The sequence below is a fragment of the Xenia sp. Carnegie-2017 genome, unplaced genomic scaffold (assembly GCF_021976095.1).
Source record: "Xenia sp. Carnegie-2017 unplaced genomic scaffold, XeniaSp_v1 HiC_scaffold_13, whole genome shotgun sequence".
Taxonomy (NCBI): domain Eukaryota; kingdom Metazoa; phylum Cnidaria; class Anthozoa; order Malacalcyonacea; family Xeniidae; genus Xenia; species Xenia sp. Carnegie-2017.
The window spans coordinates 8,132,667-8,148,668 of NW_025813436.1; the positions used below are offsets into that span (position 1 = coordinate 8,132,667).

General features: G+C 34.9%; 3 protein-coding genes across 4 annotated transcripts; all 3 read left to right on the forward strand.

Annotated features, from left to right (window-relative positions):
- Positions 1–1,891: 1,891 nt before the first annotated feature.
- LOC124447951 lies at positions 1,892–4,445 on the forward strand. The gene is made up of 7 exons (XM_046998947.1): positions 1,892–2,018; positions 2,141–2,311; positions 2,382–2,518; positions 2,846–2,905; positions 2,998–3,251; positions 3,695–4,167; positions 4,414–4,445. The coding sequence occupies exons 3-6, from the start codon at positions 2,429–2,431 to the stop codon at positions 3,864–3,866; spliced, it is 576 nt and encodes a 191-aa protein (XP_046854903.1). The 5' UTR covers positions 1,892–2,018; positions 2,141–2,311; positions 2,382–2,428; the 3' UTR covers positions 3,867–4,167; positions 4,414–4,445.
- A 13-nt stretch (positions 4,446–4,458) lies between these two features.
- On the forward strand, positions 4,459–6,864 carry LOC124447940. Of its 2 annotated transcripts, none has more exons than XR_006948893.1 (4): positions 4,459–4,959; positions 5,235–5,497; positions 5,782–6,271; positions 6,424–6,864. XR_006948893.1 is itself a non-coding variant. In XM_046998937.1 (4 exons), the coding sequence occupies exons 2-3, from the start codon at positions 5,384–5,386 to the stop codon at positions 6,226–6,228; spliced, it is 612 nt and encodes a 203-aa protein (XP_046854893.1). In that variant the 5' UTR covers positions 4,459–4,959; positions 5,235–5,383; the 3' UTR covers positions 6,229–6,271; positions 6,424–6,864. The 2 variants fall into 2 exon arrangements, 1 of the variants encoding a protein (XP_046854893.1); XM_046998937.1 differs by having other exon boundaries at positions 5,235–5,548.
- A 661-nt stretch (positions 6,865–7,525) lies between these two features.
- Positions 7,526–13,062, forward strand: LOC124447898 (E3 ubiquitin-protein ligase RNF19A-like). The gene is made up of 5 exons (XM_046998894.1): positions 7,526–7,627; positions 8,078–9,067; positions 11,198–11,360; positions 11,679–12,042; positions 12,525–13,062. The coding sequence occupies exons 2-5, from the start codon at positions 8,235–8,237 to the stop codon at positions 12,842–12,844; spliced, it is 1,680 nt and encodes a 559-aa protein (XP_046854850.1). The 5' UTR covers positions 7,526–7,627; positions 8,078–8,234; the 3' UTR covers positions 12,845–13,062.
- The last annotated feature ends 2,940 nt before the right edge of the window (positions 13,063–16,002 follow it).

Below are 16,002 nucleotides of genomic sequence, written 5' to 3' on the forward strand. Positions count from 1 at the left end.
TTGATAACGTCAAATCCGATGATTCATATCCCAATCCTTTGGTTGATAACGTCAAATCTGATGATTCATATCCCAATGTTGTGGTTGATAACGTCAAATCTGATGATTCATATCCCAATCCTGTGGTTGATAACGTCAAATCTGATGATTCATATCCCAATCCTTTGGTTGATAACGTCAAATCTGATGATTCATATCCCAATCCTTTGGTTGATAACGTCAAATCTGATGATTCATATCCCAATGTTGTGGTTGATAACGTCAAATCTGATGATTCATATCCCAATGTTGTGGTTGATAACGTCAAATCTGATGATTCATATCCCAATCCTTTGGTTGATAACGTCAAATCTGATGATTCATATCCCAATGCTGTGGTTGATAACGTCAAATCTGATGATTCATATCCCAATCCTTTGGTTGATAACGTCAAATCTGATGATTCATATCCCAATCCTTTGGTTGATAACGTCAAATCTGATGATTCATATCCCAATGCTTTGGTTGATAACGTCAAATCTGATGATTCATATCCCAATCTTTGGTTGATAACGTCAAATCTGATGATTCATATCCCAATGCTTTGGTTGATAACGTCAAATCTGATGATTCATATCCCAATGTTTGGTTGATAACGTCAAATCTAATGATTCATATCCCAATCCTTTGGTTGATAACGTCAAAACATATGATTCATATCCCAATGCTTTGGTTGATAACGTGAAATCCGATGATTCATATCCCAATGCTTTGGTTGATAACGTCAAATCTGATGATTCTGTTAAGGAAATGAAATCCAGTGCTTTAAATCATGAGTTTGTTGTTGGGGAAGAAGAATTTGACGAATTCCATTCTGATTCTGGAGTAAATCATGACAGATCATGCAACGAAAACGTTCAATTTATAGATAGCCATTCCTTAGAAATTTTCCATTGCTCTTCTCCAGTTTTTGTGGTGAAGTGGACTTTCTAAACGTTTCAGTCAAGAATATAGGCCCCTTACAATTATCTCGTGTGATGGATAACAAAGAATTACAGTCTGAAGTAGTTTTTCCTGATTCTCAAGTGTGTAGTTACCAAGAAAAAGCAAGAGTATCAAATACTAACTCGGGGCTGAAGGTCAATGAAACTGTAAATAGAGTTATTGGAATTTCCAGCGATAGTTCATCTTCTCATGTGGAATGTACGCATTGCAGTGATAACTTTGAAAATTTTAAGAGCAAATTATTGAATAGTGTTTCGGCGAGCCATACCAAAAAGTTGAACAACTATTGCGAGAACTGTCTGCTTCTAAAAGTGAATTACTCAAACTTCAAAACGAAAATCAGAGATTGAATGATATTTGCAATGAGCATGCCGTTTATTTTGCTAAATATTCACAAACTTTGAAAAGTAAAAACAAAGAATTGCGTGAACTTAAGTTGAAAAGTCGTATTGTACAGACGGAAGTTGTGTGGTTAAGACACGCTCTTGGAATAACAAGAAATTACCCTGAAAATTAGAAGTATTTCTGTCATTAACGTGCATTGTTAATATCTGTATAATTTGTAAGTAAAATAGACTAGTTGTATAAAATATGTACAAAAAGTTTTCTTGTCAACACTTTATAGCTGTAAATATGTTTAAAAGTTCTCTCGCATGCACAATCATTATAAATATGTTCAAAAAGTTCACTTTAGCCACAATTATTTTCATCAAAGTTGCTGATGATAAAAGTTGTCAAATATCAAAATATTATTGTTAAATAAAGTAATCCAGCAAATAAAGTGAGTTTAGTTCAAATGTCTTTTGGAAAAAGGTAAGTGATATAATTATAAAACTGCATATAAAGTTAGTGTGACCTGCGTTTTTTTCTGATAAATTTGTAAAAGAACAATTCTTGGTGGATTGGATCTATTGGAAAAATTATTTAGAGCTATTAAAGTTACCATCTGTACTTAAATATGGTTTACTTTATAGGTTTCGTCCTGTGTTTAAATTGAAGCGATAAGGAATATTATGTTTGTGGACTTTTATCAAGTAATTTTTCCATTGTTAATTGACAAACGCTAGTATACGATGTATGTACTATGAGATGATAATTTATGAACAGGTTACTCAGTCAATAGTCTTGTATTTTTATTGTAATTCTTTTTCAACAGGTCTGTTCCTTTTCACACTCCGTTTATGGAGTATGTCAACAATTTTGTGTTCTTAATCGACATCACAAGCGTCTTGAACTCTCCCGCAAAAACTTGCCTTGAGACTAAAGCGTTGGGTGTTTGAAAACCTTTTAGAAAAGCAGATGTTTGTTTACTTGGTTTTCTGAACAGGTGAGAAAAGTTGCATCAAAATTTTTTTAATGCAAAAATTATTTTCCCATTTCGTATTATGTTATCATAGACAAGAAGAATTTTAGCATTTTTGAAAACTTTCTTTGTGGACTGAAGATGGAAAAGGAAATCTATGAAAGTTCGAATGCAATGTCTTCTCATTCCCAATCACAGGTGTTGGAAACGGATCTAGTAATGAAAGAAAAGGTATTTAGAAATATATATGTAAAAAAATTTTAACTCATAGACGTTGCAGCTCTTCAAACGTAGACAAACTAGTTTAATTGCTTTGGAAGAAAAATTTGGCAGGTTTGATTGTGATAAATATTTCAATAAGTAGTGGCGTCTCTTCGTGTAAAGAGAAAATTTTGAAATGTCATTGAAGTGAATAGTCATCGATTTTTCTTTGAGACCAGGTTGATTGCAATTCTTGTAAGTTTCATCCGTGTTTACTTCAATTATAGTAACGTTAGCAATATCATCCTGTTAGTTTTATTATGTGCAGAAGTATAATATCTGTATGATTTACGTTAGGAGAAAAGATTTTTGAAAGACAACACGACGAAGAAATCGAATAAAGTTGTTTTTCCAAAAGGTAAACTCAATATCAGGAGATATCTGATGTAGAAAAGATAAGGCTCTGATTGTTGAACATTACTGAAACACTTCTTTGATTATGTTTACTTAGATCAATGGATGAACTTCAACAAGAAAAAAGTGGAAATTCAAAAAAACTAAGTTCGCTAAAGGACCATCTTAAGAATGCAATGAAAAACGACGAAACACAAAACAATGTCAGAACTATTGAGAAAATTCGAAGAAAAAACGAACAGCTGTCAAAGTGTTTGAAGAAGAAGACGGTTCTTGTGGTCGCTTTGGAGGAAGAAAATACCATTCTACAGTTTAATTTTGACACAAAATTCCATCATTTAATGCGAAGGTAAATGCTGTCTGCTGCTGAGTAAAGTACTTAAATTCACAATTAGATTATTCCTGAAGTACACATGAGCTCATGTTTCAACATCAGATCACTCCTGATGAAGACACTATATTTGAGTATATAAAGATTCAAATTTCAACATCTGGTCACTTCTGATGAAGATACTACATTTGAATATACAAGGACTCAATTTTCTGTATTTATAGAAGTCAAGTACTCGCCTTTTTTACCCATAGATAGGTAGAGACCATTTTTACAAAAAAATAATTGTTTCTATTCCAACAAAGATTTGTGTGTTTCAACTTTTTGCAGACATTCATGCATTTTATAATATTTCATATTTTACCCAGGCAATAATGCTCAAAAGGTTTTCTCAAAATCTTCAACATTGGATTAAGTGGGCAGAAAGTTTAGGCTCTAGTTTGTTTGTTTTTTTTTGTTAGACTGAATGAAAGCCGACTTGAAAATAATAAAGAATTGAATGAAGCCAGACGCGCAATTGCAAACTGTGAAATAAAACTTGAAGCAAGAGATTGGCGCATAGCCATGTTAGAGAATGAAGTTCAACTACTCTCTACAAAGCAAAGTGAATTGGAAACATCTTTTCAGCGTTAAAAATGATGAATGTATGGTTATAGGATCAAAAATTGCTGCCAAACAAAAAACGTTTGAATTTGAAGCAAACTATGATCAAATGTATACTAAACAATGTATACTAAAGAAAGAATACCAAGAAAAGAATGTTATAGTGACTGAACTGGAAGCACAACTTGAGAATTCTGAAAAACAAAAAGAAGCACTTTGGAAAGAATTATATAATGCCAAAGAAGCTTTAAGACAAAGTAAACACGATTTTTTTGAGCTGCAAAAGAATTATTTTCATCACTTAGTGAATCATGAGGTATTTTTTCAAGAGGTACGGCTATATCTGCTATGTTAACAGAATACTTACATCCGTTGGATTAACCGAATAATTATCAAATGGATTCCCTGGGTAGTTGGATCGGTCATTTCAGATAAATGATTATGGACGAAAATTATTTTTTATGGAAAAACACTGATATTCAATGAGGATCATTTCTTATTCATTGTCACTGCTAAAGTAAATTTAAACATCAAATGTCATTGAAACACCATTTCAAAGTATTTTTTTTCTTTTTAGGTGATGATGAAAGATGAAGCCATTGAACGACTCGAATCTTCAGCTCAAGCTTTTCAATCAGAAATTAAGACTTTAACGAACGAGTTGTCCAGAAACGAGTCGGCAAGCGAATTACTTAAAAAACACAAAGACGCCATGGACAAAAAACTCCGAAGATCAGAAAACAGATTATTAGGAGTGGAAGCAATAATTTTGAATATCCAAAATAACTATGAGAATATCTTGAAAGAGCACAAAGAATTCCTGGATCAAATTAACGATAGAAATAAAAATAATTCTTTCCTAAACGAGAAGATGACAGACTTGGAATTGAAATACGAGGAAGCTTGTGAACAGATAATTGAGTTAAGAAAACGACTTGAGGCTGTTTCCTTGAAACTTGTGCGGTTTGAGGAACGTTTTGGTGAGAATTCTGACGGGATCAGGGAAACGGAGAAAAAGCTTATGAGAGTAAAAGAAAATAAGCAAGAGTCGAAATTGCACTGTGATGTTTTGGACGGAGAAATGAATGAGTTGTATAATGGGCTTCAACTTTCCGAAACACAGGTAAATACTAAGTAGAGCTTTGATTTAGGTAATTAGGTAGATGGAGGAAAGTAACAGCGTAGATTGGATTACGTGATAACGTGTATTGAAGAAGCTAATAGCGTGTATATAAATACCAATAAGTGGGGTAATAGCTCTTAAAACCTTACTTATTCTAGTTTAGTATTTCATATTAGTTATCACACATAGAAATGTGATTTTTTGAGTACGTCTAACCACATAGCTGCACTTCTGAGGCCGAGTCTGAAGCCAGACATTTTTATTCTTTTTCATAGATCTCTTCTGACCAAAACAGGAAGATGATAGATCTTGAATCAAAAAAAAATTTGAGCATTTTACAAATTGCAAACAAAGAACCTGATGACCAGCAGATGAGTTAATATCGTCGAACAAAGATCTTTTGTCAGATGAAAGGCAGTCACAAATGGCTGTCACTAAAGCACTATCTACAGTGAAGCTTGTTAAAGTTGTGACGCTGCAGGTGCAGATGGAACAAACCAAAGTTCATATGAAGATTACCTTCAAAAATAATAAACAGGTAATCAAAGAGAAGTCCAAAAAGATTGAAAACGCAAAACTTCGTCAAGAGGTGAATGTCAAGGACTTTTTCTGTTTATGATGGTTAGATCTGTTCCTTAACTTTCTTTTTAGGTAAAACAGGGGAGTTTTATACAACGTTGTTTCAGGCGTTAACTTAAACTAAGCTAGTGTGTTTTGGATCATTTTTATTTCAAACATCAGATCATTCCTGATTAAGATCTGGAATGGATTATATATTTTTGTTCACTTTTAAAAACCTGTTTATTCTCTTTATTGTTCTAGATTGAGGACAAATTATCTGTTGTGAAAGGAAGTCAAAATGAAACTTATAGAAAAAACTTTCCTCTCAGAAATGAAATACAACCAGTGGTGACAACAACTGTGGACACAGGATTAAACCCGTGTGAACATTTGCCGTTAAAAGCATTATTTCCAAAAGATATAAATGCATTTAAAAGAATGGAAAAAAGAAAAGGACAAGAAATAAAATCAGTACAAATAATCTTTTTTGAAATTTTTATGGGTGAATTGAAAAAGGATTCGCTCCATCGAAAATTTTTTTCCAATGAAATTCGTTCAAAAAAACTGTTACCCCCAAGAAGTGAACCAGAAAAAACGACATCCACGCAAACATTCATCATTAAAACAAACGGTCGATCTACGTCATTAAGTTATTATGATGTCATCAATCCCAGTCCATCAAAAGAGGGTCGCCTTATTCATCCATAATTGGAAGCTTTTCAATGGCTGAGAAAGTCCAACGCCCACCAAGGTTACATTTTGTTACGTATTTTTCAACATCATGATATTTGTTTTGTGATAATACATCAAGTCGTAAACTTTTTTAGTTCAGTTTTATCGAGGGTGACTTTGAACAATGAAGTACAATCGACTACATATGCTAAAAGAATTTTTTTCTTGCAGTAGAGTACAAAAGACTACGAGGAGCAGCGAAATCACTACGTTAGAGTTCGAGCACAAGGCGAAAACTCACGAATCTGAAATTGTTATAGTTTCGCCAAAGACTCCTGTGGAATGTTGCGTTAAAAAAATTTCAATGGTTAGTTTAAAATTATCACTCGCAGCTAGTAATACGACTACTCATCAAATTTCTCTCCTGTGAGACGAAGAAAAAAAATGCAATTTAAAATATAAAAAAAAAACAAAATTTGAAGTAAGCTCATGCGAAGACAAGAAGGGAGAGATGTTGATAAGATATTAATAAAAGACATACTTTTCATAGCGAATTTCTTAATTTCTTATTTAATCGAATATCTTAAATATATCCGATTCTTATCGATGTTTTTACATTAAAAAAATGTCGAATGTGATGTAACATATAATAAATTTTATTGAAACAAAAAAGTATCATTTCTTCCTAATGACGTCATCACCTATGACGATCTTTCAACACTGATTGTCATGTTTTAGACATAGTTATTTCATATTTCATTTTAACACAAGAAGTTTTTGTACTTTATACAAGTTTTGTCTACGTATTGTTATCACCGTATGAAATCGTCAAATAATGCTGCACAAACACATGTAAACCATGAAAACAACATTATAAACTAAACCATTTTATTGTTATTATTCCAATAAACAAATGTTTCCAGCTTCAAGAAGCTCTAAGATATTAAAGTAGCATTTTTTTAAGTACTCTAAAACTCTATAAGTTTCTAGTAAAACATAAAAAAAACTTCAGTGATCTTATATTGAATAGCGAACTATACAATAGAGAAAACAACCATTCCATTTGTTCACGAGTCATTCTTGTGTGTGGTGGATAGATTAAGCTAGAAGTGTTAAATTACAACGAAAATACGCAATACAGTTCATCATCGCTAACGTCACAGTAAGGAAATAATGCTGCGTCAGACTTACTTTGTATCATCATTTATGGCACAGTTTTCAAACGGCAAAATTTTTTGACTTACTATGACATCACCATAGTAAATATTCACACCTTGAGAAGTTCAGGCTATTAAGAAAACCTGGAGCGAATATATACCAAATATGGCCAACAGTCAGTTGTCACATGACCATTGTTTTTTAAATACGATGGAATTATCTTTGTTTGAAACTACCGACGAAGGACTGAACTAACTTCGGCTGCTTCATACGAATGGTAAGTAATTTTGTGGTTGAAAATGTGGATGAAATAGGTAGAGTATACGGTTTTACACAATTTGACTTTTACGGCTATTGATGTATTTCAATATTTATTATTAGATGATTTCGAAAACGTTTCATTTTCTCGATAGGCGCTATTTTATATACGCCGTAATCATTTCCTTTTTATTTACATTTTTCTGTTGTCCCTTAATTCGTGATTTCTTCTATGTATGTACAAAAAACTTTACACGAAAGAGTCGATTGCCAAGTATTTCGCTTTTGCATGTTGTAATTTCAATGAGTGTTTTAAATTTTAGCCAACTTGTAGTCAAATGAGTAGATAAATATCTAAAATTATACATTTCTTGTGGTTTTAATAGGGCAGAGAAATTTTCTGTGGGGGCGAAAGTAAATGTTTCATTGTATAGAATCACACAAAATCTTATCGTATTTTCGTTTCTAGAACAACGAACAACATGTTGAGAAGACGGCTTGCTTAAGCACAAGCGCCTGGCAACCGACATATAGGATAGTGAAAATTTAAAAACAGTGTTTCATTGTATTTTATGCACAAGTGACAATGTACTGAAGAGAGTAGTCTTGTGAACATAGCATTTGCAATGAGTGACACGGAAAATTCAAAAGCAGAAAAATCCATTGACAACAGCGAAACTCCGAAAAAACGTCGTTTTCGTGAGTCAGTAAGAAATGTCTTTGGACGGAATGGAAGAAGTAAAAATACTGAATCGACAACCAACGTTAAGCCTGTAAAAGAAAAAGATGGCAATCATGGATCATCATCTCAAACTGGAAAAAACAGTTCGGAATCAGTGTATGTTTGTCCTGTATGTTATGTAGTTAAACCTCAATCAATGTTTCCTGAAATTTCAACATGTGAACACAGAACTTGTGGTGAATGTTTGAAACAGTACATGACTATTGAAATCAATGAATCTCGAGTTAATTTAACTTGTCCAGAATGCTCCGAGAAATTTCATCCCAATGATATCATGCTTGTTCTAAATGATGCCACCTTAATGAATAAATATTACGACTTTACTCTACGTCGAGCACTCGTTTCGGACCCAGATTGTCGATGGTGTCCAGCACCTGACTGTGGTTATGCAGTGATTGCTACTGGTTGTGCTAGTTGCCCAAAGCTGACCTGTGAGCGTGAGAAATGCAAGACAGAGTTTTGTTACCATTGCAAACAAATATGGCATCCCAATTTGACATGTGATATGGCCCGTCAGAGACGAGCTTCAAACATTCGTAGTCTTCCCATACATGATAGCAAAAGTCTGTCCGGTGAAGAAATGAAGGCCTGTCCTCGCTGTGGTGCGTTTATCATAAAACTAGATGATGGTACATGTAATCACATGACCTGCTCTGTCTGTGGTGCAGAATTCTGTTGGTTGTGTATGAAGGAAATAACAGATTTACATTATTTGAGGTATGTAATATTTTGTGCACATTGTTTGTATCCTTGATCGAATACTCTATAACTATTACTAATGTAAGAGATAGAATTGTAATTTTAACTGACGTAGAGTGCATCTGCAGAATTCATATTATTATCCTCTATCATGCAATCAGTGATCTTAAAAATAATATCTCATTTATAATTTTAATATATTAAGGTAGTTTAGGATAAGTTTTTGGGCTTTCCTCATTCAAGTTACGTACTAGGTATGTTGTCAGTGACATGAAATGAACTCAAAGCAAACTAACTCAGCAATTTCTTGCAAATATGTAGTTACATGTTATAATACAGGGGCAATTTGTGATAATTTTTGTTGTTAACACCTGCTCGCTTCTTGGCCAACTGCTGATTGGTGTTTAAAAACAACATTCTCATTTCAGTAATGTAGCATAAGAATCAAGAATAATATATTCTTTGATCAATGTGTTTTTCATCAGACATTTGTTAAAATGAAGTTCAATCACGAATCAAAATTAGTGCCTCGTTAATTTTTTAATGATCAATAAAAAGCACCCCATATATAAAAGAACAAGCTGCTTTCATGTTGCTATAGTTATATCAATGCTTTACTTAACTGTGATCAATTACTAAAACTTTTCATTTCCTTTTCGTTTAACATCACTGCAAATTTTGTTGATATTTTTCAACTATTCCTTACCGTTTCTTTTGGTGATATTGCAATTTTTATGTTCATTCGAAATTATGCTATTACCAATGACAACGACAATATTTACGTTATCAAAAAGTTTTTGTTGAAGGAGGTATTATCGCGAAAAACGTATGTGTATCGTCTAAATTCTACAAAGATCACGTTGCTTGATTTAATGATTTGAAACTAAAAATATTGAATGTATTGTTTTGGGTATTGTGTGAACCGACTGGAAACGTGAAAGTATTTTAATTTATTGTGTAAATTTAGAAAGTAGCTAGAGGGAGGTTTTTCAATTTAAAGTTTCGAAACATTTACTGTAGTATTTCTCTTTAACAAATGACACAATTTTATTATGTACATCAGATAGTACAAAGTACTATGGAGAAATTTAATTTATTTGAAACTTTAAGTTCTTTGATTTGTTCTTCGATTTACTTTTATATTGCCCTGAATTACCTCCCTCGACATTTGAAAGGAAATATTATGGCACTCGTAATGCAAAAATTGTATTATTTCTCTTTCCTTGATTAGCGCTAGATTTTTTCTAGTTCTTTCTTTATTATTTGAAGTGCGTGAAATATTTTAGCGAGATCAAACTATTATGGCATGAAAGAAGAATTGTGCTATGTTCTATTTTTTGAATGCCAACCGCTACGGTTCATGGTTGGAAACTCAACACTCCCACGCTGTCATTATTCAAAAATTGTCTGTTGTTTTCCCTGATATACTTTGCAAACGTATACTAGAATTTTAACATTGATGAGAAATGATATTATGAATTATAAATACTCTATATTTCATTTATTTTATTCCTCCAACGTATTTAATGTGCGCCTACGTCGCTACGAATGATCAATTATATGTGTTCTGTCAAACTGACGATTCCATAAAAATATCAACTAGACAAAACATGAATGAAACATTTTTGAACTTGATTTAAAGACTGCATAGCTCTTTTGATTGCCACGTTTAAATTTCGTGCATCGATTGTTCGTGATGAAGGCAAAGTTTATGAACTCGTCATTGTTTTGCCTCAGGGTTGTATTTAATGACTACTGTGGGATAAAAATCACACCTCTGTATAGTCTGTAAATTTCACGCAAACTACTATCTTACAGTTGCGTTCATTTGTATGAAAATCTCAATTAAATCTTTCATTAATCATTAAAGACGTCAGTACTCAATATTGTTGGTCAAGCATTTAGGTGGTCTCAATAGACAAGAGTAAGGGCTTGATAGAAAGTACTAGCAAGATCATAGTTTTATTGCAATCTTATTGTGCTTTTGTTATTAAAATTCTCATTATTATTTTTATTATATTTTACTTTGTAATCAATTGCCTCTTCCTGATAGACAATACGACCTCCATGATGATATATTGGTGTAGACGCCCACTATAAATGTCTTGTGAATGTTGAAATAAGATTTTTATTTATTTTAATTCAAAGTCCGTCTGGTTGCACGTTTTGGGGCAAGAAACCATGGAGTCGAAAGAAAAAGATCCTCTGGCAAATGGGAACATTGATTGGCGCCCCTTTGGGTATTGCCTTAGCGGCAGGTGTCGTTCTTCCCGCAATGGTAATTGGGATACCAGTCTATGTTGGTCGTCAGGTTAGTCTACTTATAAAGAGTTGTGAACAAGAGGAAAATTTACGTTTATTTTTAAATTTTCATTAGTTACTCTCTGCCAAGATGTTTTTTTTTGATTGCACATTTATAGCAACAATATTAGAACTGTTCTGTTTTTACGTACTTTCCATTGTTGAAGACAGGAGTAATGTTGATTTACATCAAAATTGATTTCCCATTGTTTCAAATACCATAATATATTAATGAATTAAAGCAGAAGTATAAGGAATGACAAATTTATTTCAAACTATTCTCTTTATTCAAGTATTGTTATTAATTTTTGCTTTAAACTCATTTCAGATGCACGAGAAATACAATCGACCGTTACACACGAAAAGAAAGCGAAACATTGCTATCATCGGCGGTGTTACCCTCTCCATCCTTGTCTCCCCAATGCTAGCTGCCCTCACAGTAGGTGTAGGGGTACCTATTGCCCTCGGGTATATTTACGGAGTTGTACCCATTTCCCTTTGCCGAAGTGGAGGATGTGCATCCGTGACTACGCTTAAGAATGGTCGAGGTGTGAATCTGGAGCTGGACTCTGATGGTGACATTGTTGCCAATCATACAGATAGGTCTGTTGCAATGGAAGCAAGCTCTGTTGTGGAGGAAAATCATGATGGTGTTGTAACTGTAGTCGCTACAGTTAACACAAGAACACCAGGTTTGTCCAAAAAAGCATTATAAAGAATGATGAGTAAAACAATTAATAAAGTAAATGGTTTTAATCCAGGAGTATCGTTACATGTTTGTAGATGTAGATCGTCCAGGTTAGTAGAGTCTGAGATGGGCTGTTGTTGTTGATGTTGACTGACGTTTCTACAACCAATTGTTGTTAAGTGTATCCCAGTCTGTCATAACATCTCGGGCATTTATAGATACGATGGTTTTGTATCATATGATACGTTGGAAATCTTGGAGTTGCTTTGAAATTACAATAACGCATAAAACCGTACATGTAGAATATCAATATTGTATGGTTTTGAAGGAAATGTTGAGAATTTGTTATGTTAGAGTTCAAGGTTTGACTCACACTCATTCGTATTTGAGGTCAAGAAAGTATTTTTATTTTCTACCAACAGTTTTATCACACGAGTAGCTCTAACTTTAATGTAACTTCTGGTAACTTTTCAATCGAACTTTCAGACGCAGATAGTGGGAAGCAGCCAAGCGTTAGCCTAAGTCAAGAATGTTCTAGTCTCTCTAGTAGCAATATAGAACATGGAGGTCGTGACGATACTGGATCTATGATTCCAGGACCACGCAGCTGTGCAGTAAGTATAGCTAGCAGTATTGAAAACTTGAACTTGACGGAGAACCCAAGTCCGTCACTCGCTGAAAATGATCACGTGAGCACGAGCAGTAAGGCGTCTAGCCAATCATCGCTTAAAAAAGTTGTCCAACTGAAGGTGGCTAGTGAAAATGTTGATGGCGACCAGTTGTCCACTATTGTGGCTCAATCGTGAAAGAATTCTTGAAATAAAAGAAAATTTAAAAGATTTAAACTTTGACATTGAGTATTTCATAATGAAACGTGCCTTCATTATGTTAGTTGTGTTAAGAATACGATATACGTGTATTATACAGAAATTAACTATCTTAATGTGTAGGACTTTACAAAACCTAATGATTTTGTACAAATAACTCTTGTGTAGATAATATAAACTGTTTTCATTTGTGTTTATTTTTGGCATTGAATTAATGTAAATGCCTTTGGGACTGTATAATAGTGAAGTGTTGTTGAGTCAAGTATGAGTTCCTTGGAAAATGTTTTGATGGCCATTTAAGCATTCAGCATTATTTTTACACCTTAATGCTATGAAAATATTTCTTACCAAGAGTAAACTTGCCAAGTTTGTAATGAATGACTTTAATTCATGGGTATTGGCTTAAAATTTACGCAGGATTTTTAGTTACGAAATCTTAAGAAGTATCTTTTTACGTTAGAATGATTTGTGTTAAAAATTTTGAAACTTCTGATTTGCACGTTTGGAATTATAGCTCAGAATTCATTTGTACTAACCCCGGGTCTAGCTTTTCCACCTCTCACCAAACTCCTTCGCAGTTCTAACCCCGTCAATATGCCCCCGATATTGATTACCGGATTTTTACACCAGAAAATTATTCCCCAGGCCCAAGTACCGTAAATGCTCGAATAAGCGCCCGGGGCGCTTATTTAATTTTTGGAGGCGAGAGGGGGCGCTAATTCGAAGGGGGCGCTTATTGAAGGGGGCGCTTATTTCATTTTCGGATTTTGACGTGAAAATGACACTGGTATTTTTATTTCTTGTGACCTTAACTGTAACATAAGTATGAAAATTTTGAAAACGTTAACATTCTAGAAAGCAACATTAACATTTTGTGAAACTTGAAATGTTCTCCAAGCGATTTCCTGGTGCCCGTTAAAAGGGCATGTGTATTGTACAATGCGTTTAACATCGTGAAATGTTTTGTATATATAAAGAAAGCCTGCCGTTAATGTTCAGCGGTTGTCTTCAATTTAACACACAATGAAAATAGTACTGACATTGTTTATGCTATATCGCGTCTTTCGCTAACCATTTGATCCTTAATCAATCTCAATTTCTGTATCGCTGTCATCAAGCAATGTTGACACAGGAGCAGCATCTTCAACATCTGATAGCGTGATATCCTGAAAGGATCATTCTCCAGTGTTTGCTGAAGTTGCTGCTGAACTGCCTTCAGTTGTGCCAGGCCAGAATGACAAGGTTGACTCGGCTTTAAGCAGTGTATCAGCTCATCTTGAGAACCGTCGACAGCAAGTGTCAGCGCACAGCACTTGAAGGAGTTAACAATAATGTCCTTATCCAGATCATTCCATGCTTCAATGATCCACTGGACAATCTCGCCTAGGAGGAGCTCGCATGTTCCCTGCTGCAGTAAACGTGTGTTGACCATTTGCCATCCACTCGTCATATCTCTCAGTCACTTTGGCTTTGAATGGTTTGTTCCACGATACATCAGGCGCTTGGATATATTTCGTACACCCCAGGTATAATTACAGGATCTATCTTTGCGCGATTGAGCTCTTGTTTAACGCTGTCTAAGACGTGGCATCTAAAGAATCCTGCCAGCATCCGTCTGGTGAACGAAAACTGGCCCAAGACACTTTTAACCCAAGAAACGGTTAGTTCTTCATTCATCCATCCATTAATCGAGGACGCTACGACACACTTTGTTCTGAATTCCTCATTCAGTGCTTTCGACTCTCTTGGCACCTGGAAAACGATGAACGGCTTTAGTTTGGTACCGTCTCCTTTGCAGTCAAACACACTGAAACCTTCGTTTTTCATGGCCAGTTGTTTTCAATCGAATTGTGCTTTCGCCAATGTTGTCGACCGTGGTATTGATACCATATCTTGCCATACTGCTGTCTCATCCATTGCAATGATATCCCTGTCTTGGTAAGCGATTTTTACGTTGCCGGCGAATCTGCAAAACATACGCTATGAGTTTGTCTATCACTTTCTCGGGTCCTTTTGTGATTCAGTGGTTTTGCGTCTGATTGCCAAACCATGTCTTGACATGAACCGCTGTAACCAACCGGAACTGGCAAGAAACGATGGTGGCATTTCCTTCTCTTTGCATTTCTCGTTATCGAAAATTTTGCTTTGCTTGCGATCATTTTTCTGGAAACACGAAGGCCATTGGAACGGCGCTCATGTACCCACTGTAATAATGCTTCTTCTAGGTCTTCATCGAATGGCTTTCGTCCGCCTCCTTCAAGCCGCTTTCTTGCTGCTAGTATCTTCCAATTTGCTTTTCTTTGTCGCCATTCTCTTACTCTCTTGCGGTCGACACCAAACTTTGCTGCGGCTTTTCGGTTACTGTTACACTCTTCGGCAAATTGAACAGCCTTAAGTTTAAATTCGTTAGAATAAGAAGAGTTCTTCAATCCTGCGTGCGATGTAGATGCTAGAGTTATACTTTCGTCCATGATGTCAAAGGTAAGCATGCTGTAATGCGAGAAGGCCGGAAAAGACCTCCCATGAGAAGATCACATTGTATCACGTGCTACCAAACACGTGTGTGACATTCATCTGCTGTTTACAACATGGCGCGTTCAAGCTATACCTTTACTTGGCAAATGGTTTACGAAATAGAATTTGCGTCTGTGATAAGAGGACACCATGTTTATAAAGCTGAATGGTCACCACAGCTTGAGAACGGCTAGTGTGTCGGAAAGACGATCGAAAGGAGGCTAAAGAGCACGATGAATATGCGATTGGAACATTTATTCAAGACAGTGGCAAGCTGGTTGGACATGCGCCCATTGAACTTTCCTTCCTCGTGTTTACATTTTACGAGCTCATGAGGATAATGCGGTGGAGGTAAAAGTAACTGGAAAAGAAAACTTGAAAACGGCCTAGTTGTTCCAGGAACTTTTAAAGCAGTAACACGAAGCCGGCGACTGGGAGCAAAGTTTAACGAGGAACTTGATAAAGTAAAGCTCCTATGTGCCCACATGGATATTGAAATCAAGCAAATGAGAAGCAAACCTCTGAAGAACATTGATTTTGAGTTCTAACGAATGTCCGTTACCGATGTAAAAAATTAAAAATACTGTGTATCGAACTGAGTACCGAAGTTCATCTTTTATCGG

What these genes read in the sequence shown, in the direction of transcription:
- LOC124447898 (XM_046998894.1), top strand. Translation starts at nt 8,235, where the DNA reads ATGAGTGACACGGAAAATTCAAAAGCAGAAAAATCCATTGACAACAGC. An exon ending in ACAGATTTACATTATTTGAG is followed by an intron (nt 9,068 to 11,197) that starts GTATGTAATATT and finishes TTTAATTCAAAG; the next exon opens with TCCGTCTGGTTGCACGTTTT. An exon ending in AGTTAACACAAGAACACCAG is followed by an intron (nt 12,043 to 12,524) that starts GTTTGTCCAAAA and finishes TCGAACTTTCAG; the next exon opens with ACGCAGATAGTGGGAAGCAG.
- LOC124447940 (XM_046998937.1), top strand. Translation starts at nt 5,384, where the DNA reads ATGGCTGTCACTAAAGCACTATCTACAGTGAAGCTTGTTAAAGTTGTG. An exon ending in ACGCAAAACTTCGTCAAGAG is followed by an intron (nt 5,549 to 5,781) that starts GTGAATGTCAAG and finishes TTATTGTTCTAG; the next exon opens with ATTGAGGACAAATTATCTGT.
- LOC124447951 (XM_046998947.1), top strand. Translation starts at nt 2,429, where the DNA reads ATGGAAAAGGAAATCTATGAAAGTTCGAATGCAATGTCTTCTCATTCC. An exon ending in ATCTAGTAATGAAAGAAAAG is followed by an intron (nt 2,519 to 2,845) that starts GTATTTAGAAAT and finishes GATTTACGTTAG; the next exon opens with GAGAAAAGATTTTTGAAAGA. An exon ending in ATAAAGTTGTTTTTCCAAAA is followed by an intron (nt 2,906 to 2,997) that starts GGTAAACTCAAT and finishes TTATGTTTACTT; the next exon opens with AGATCAATGGATGAACTTCA.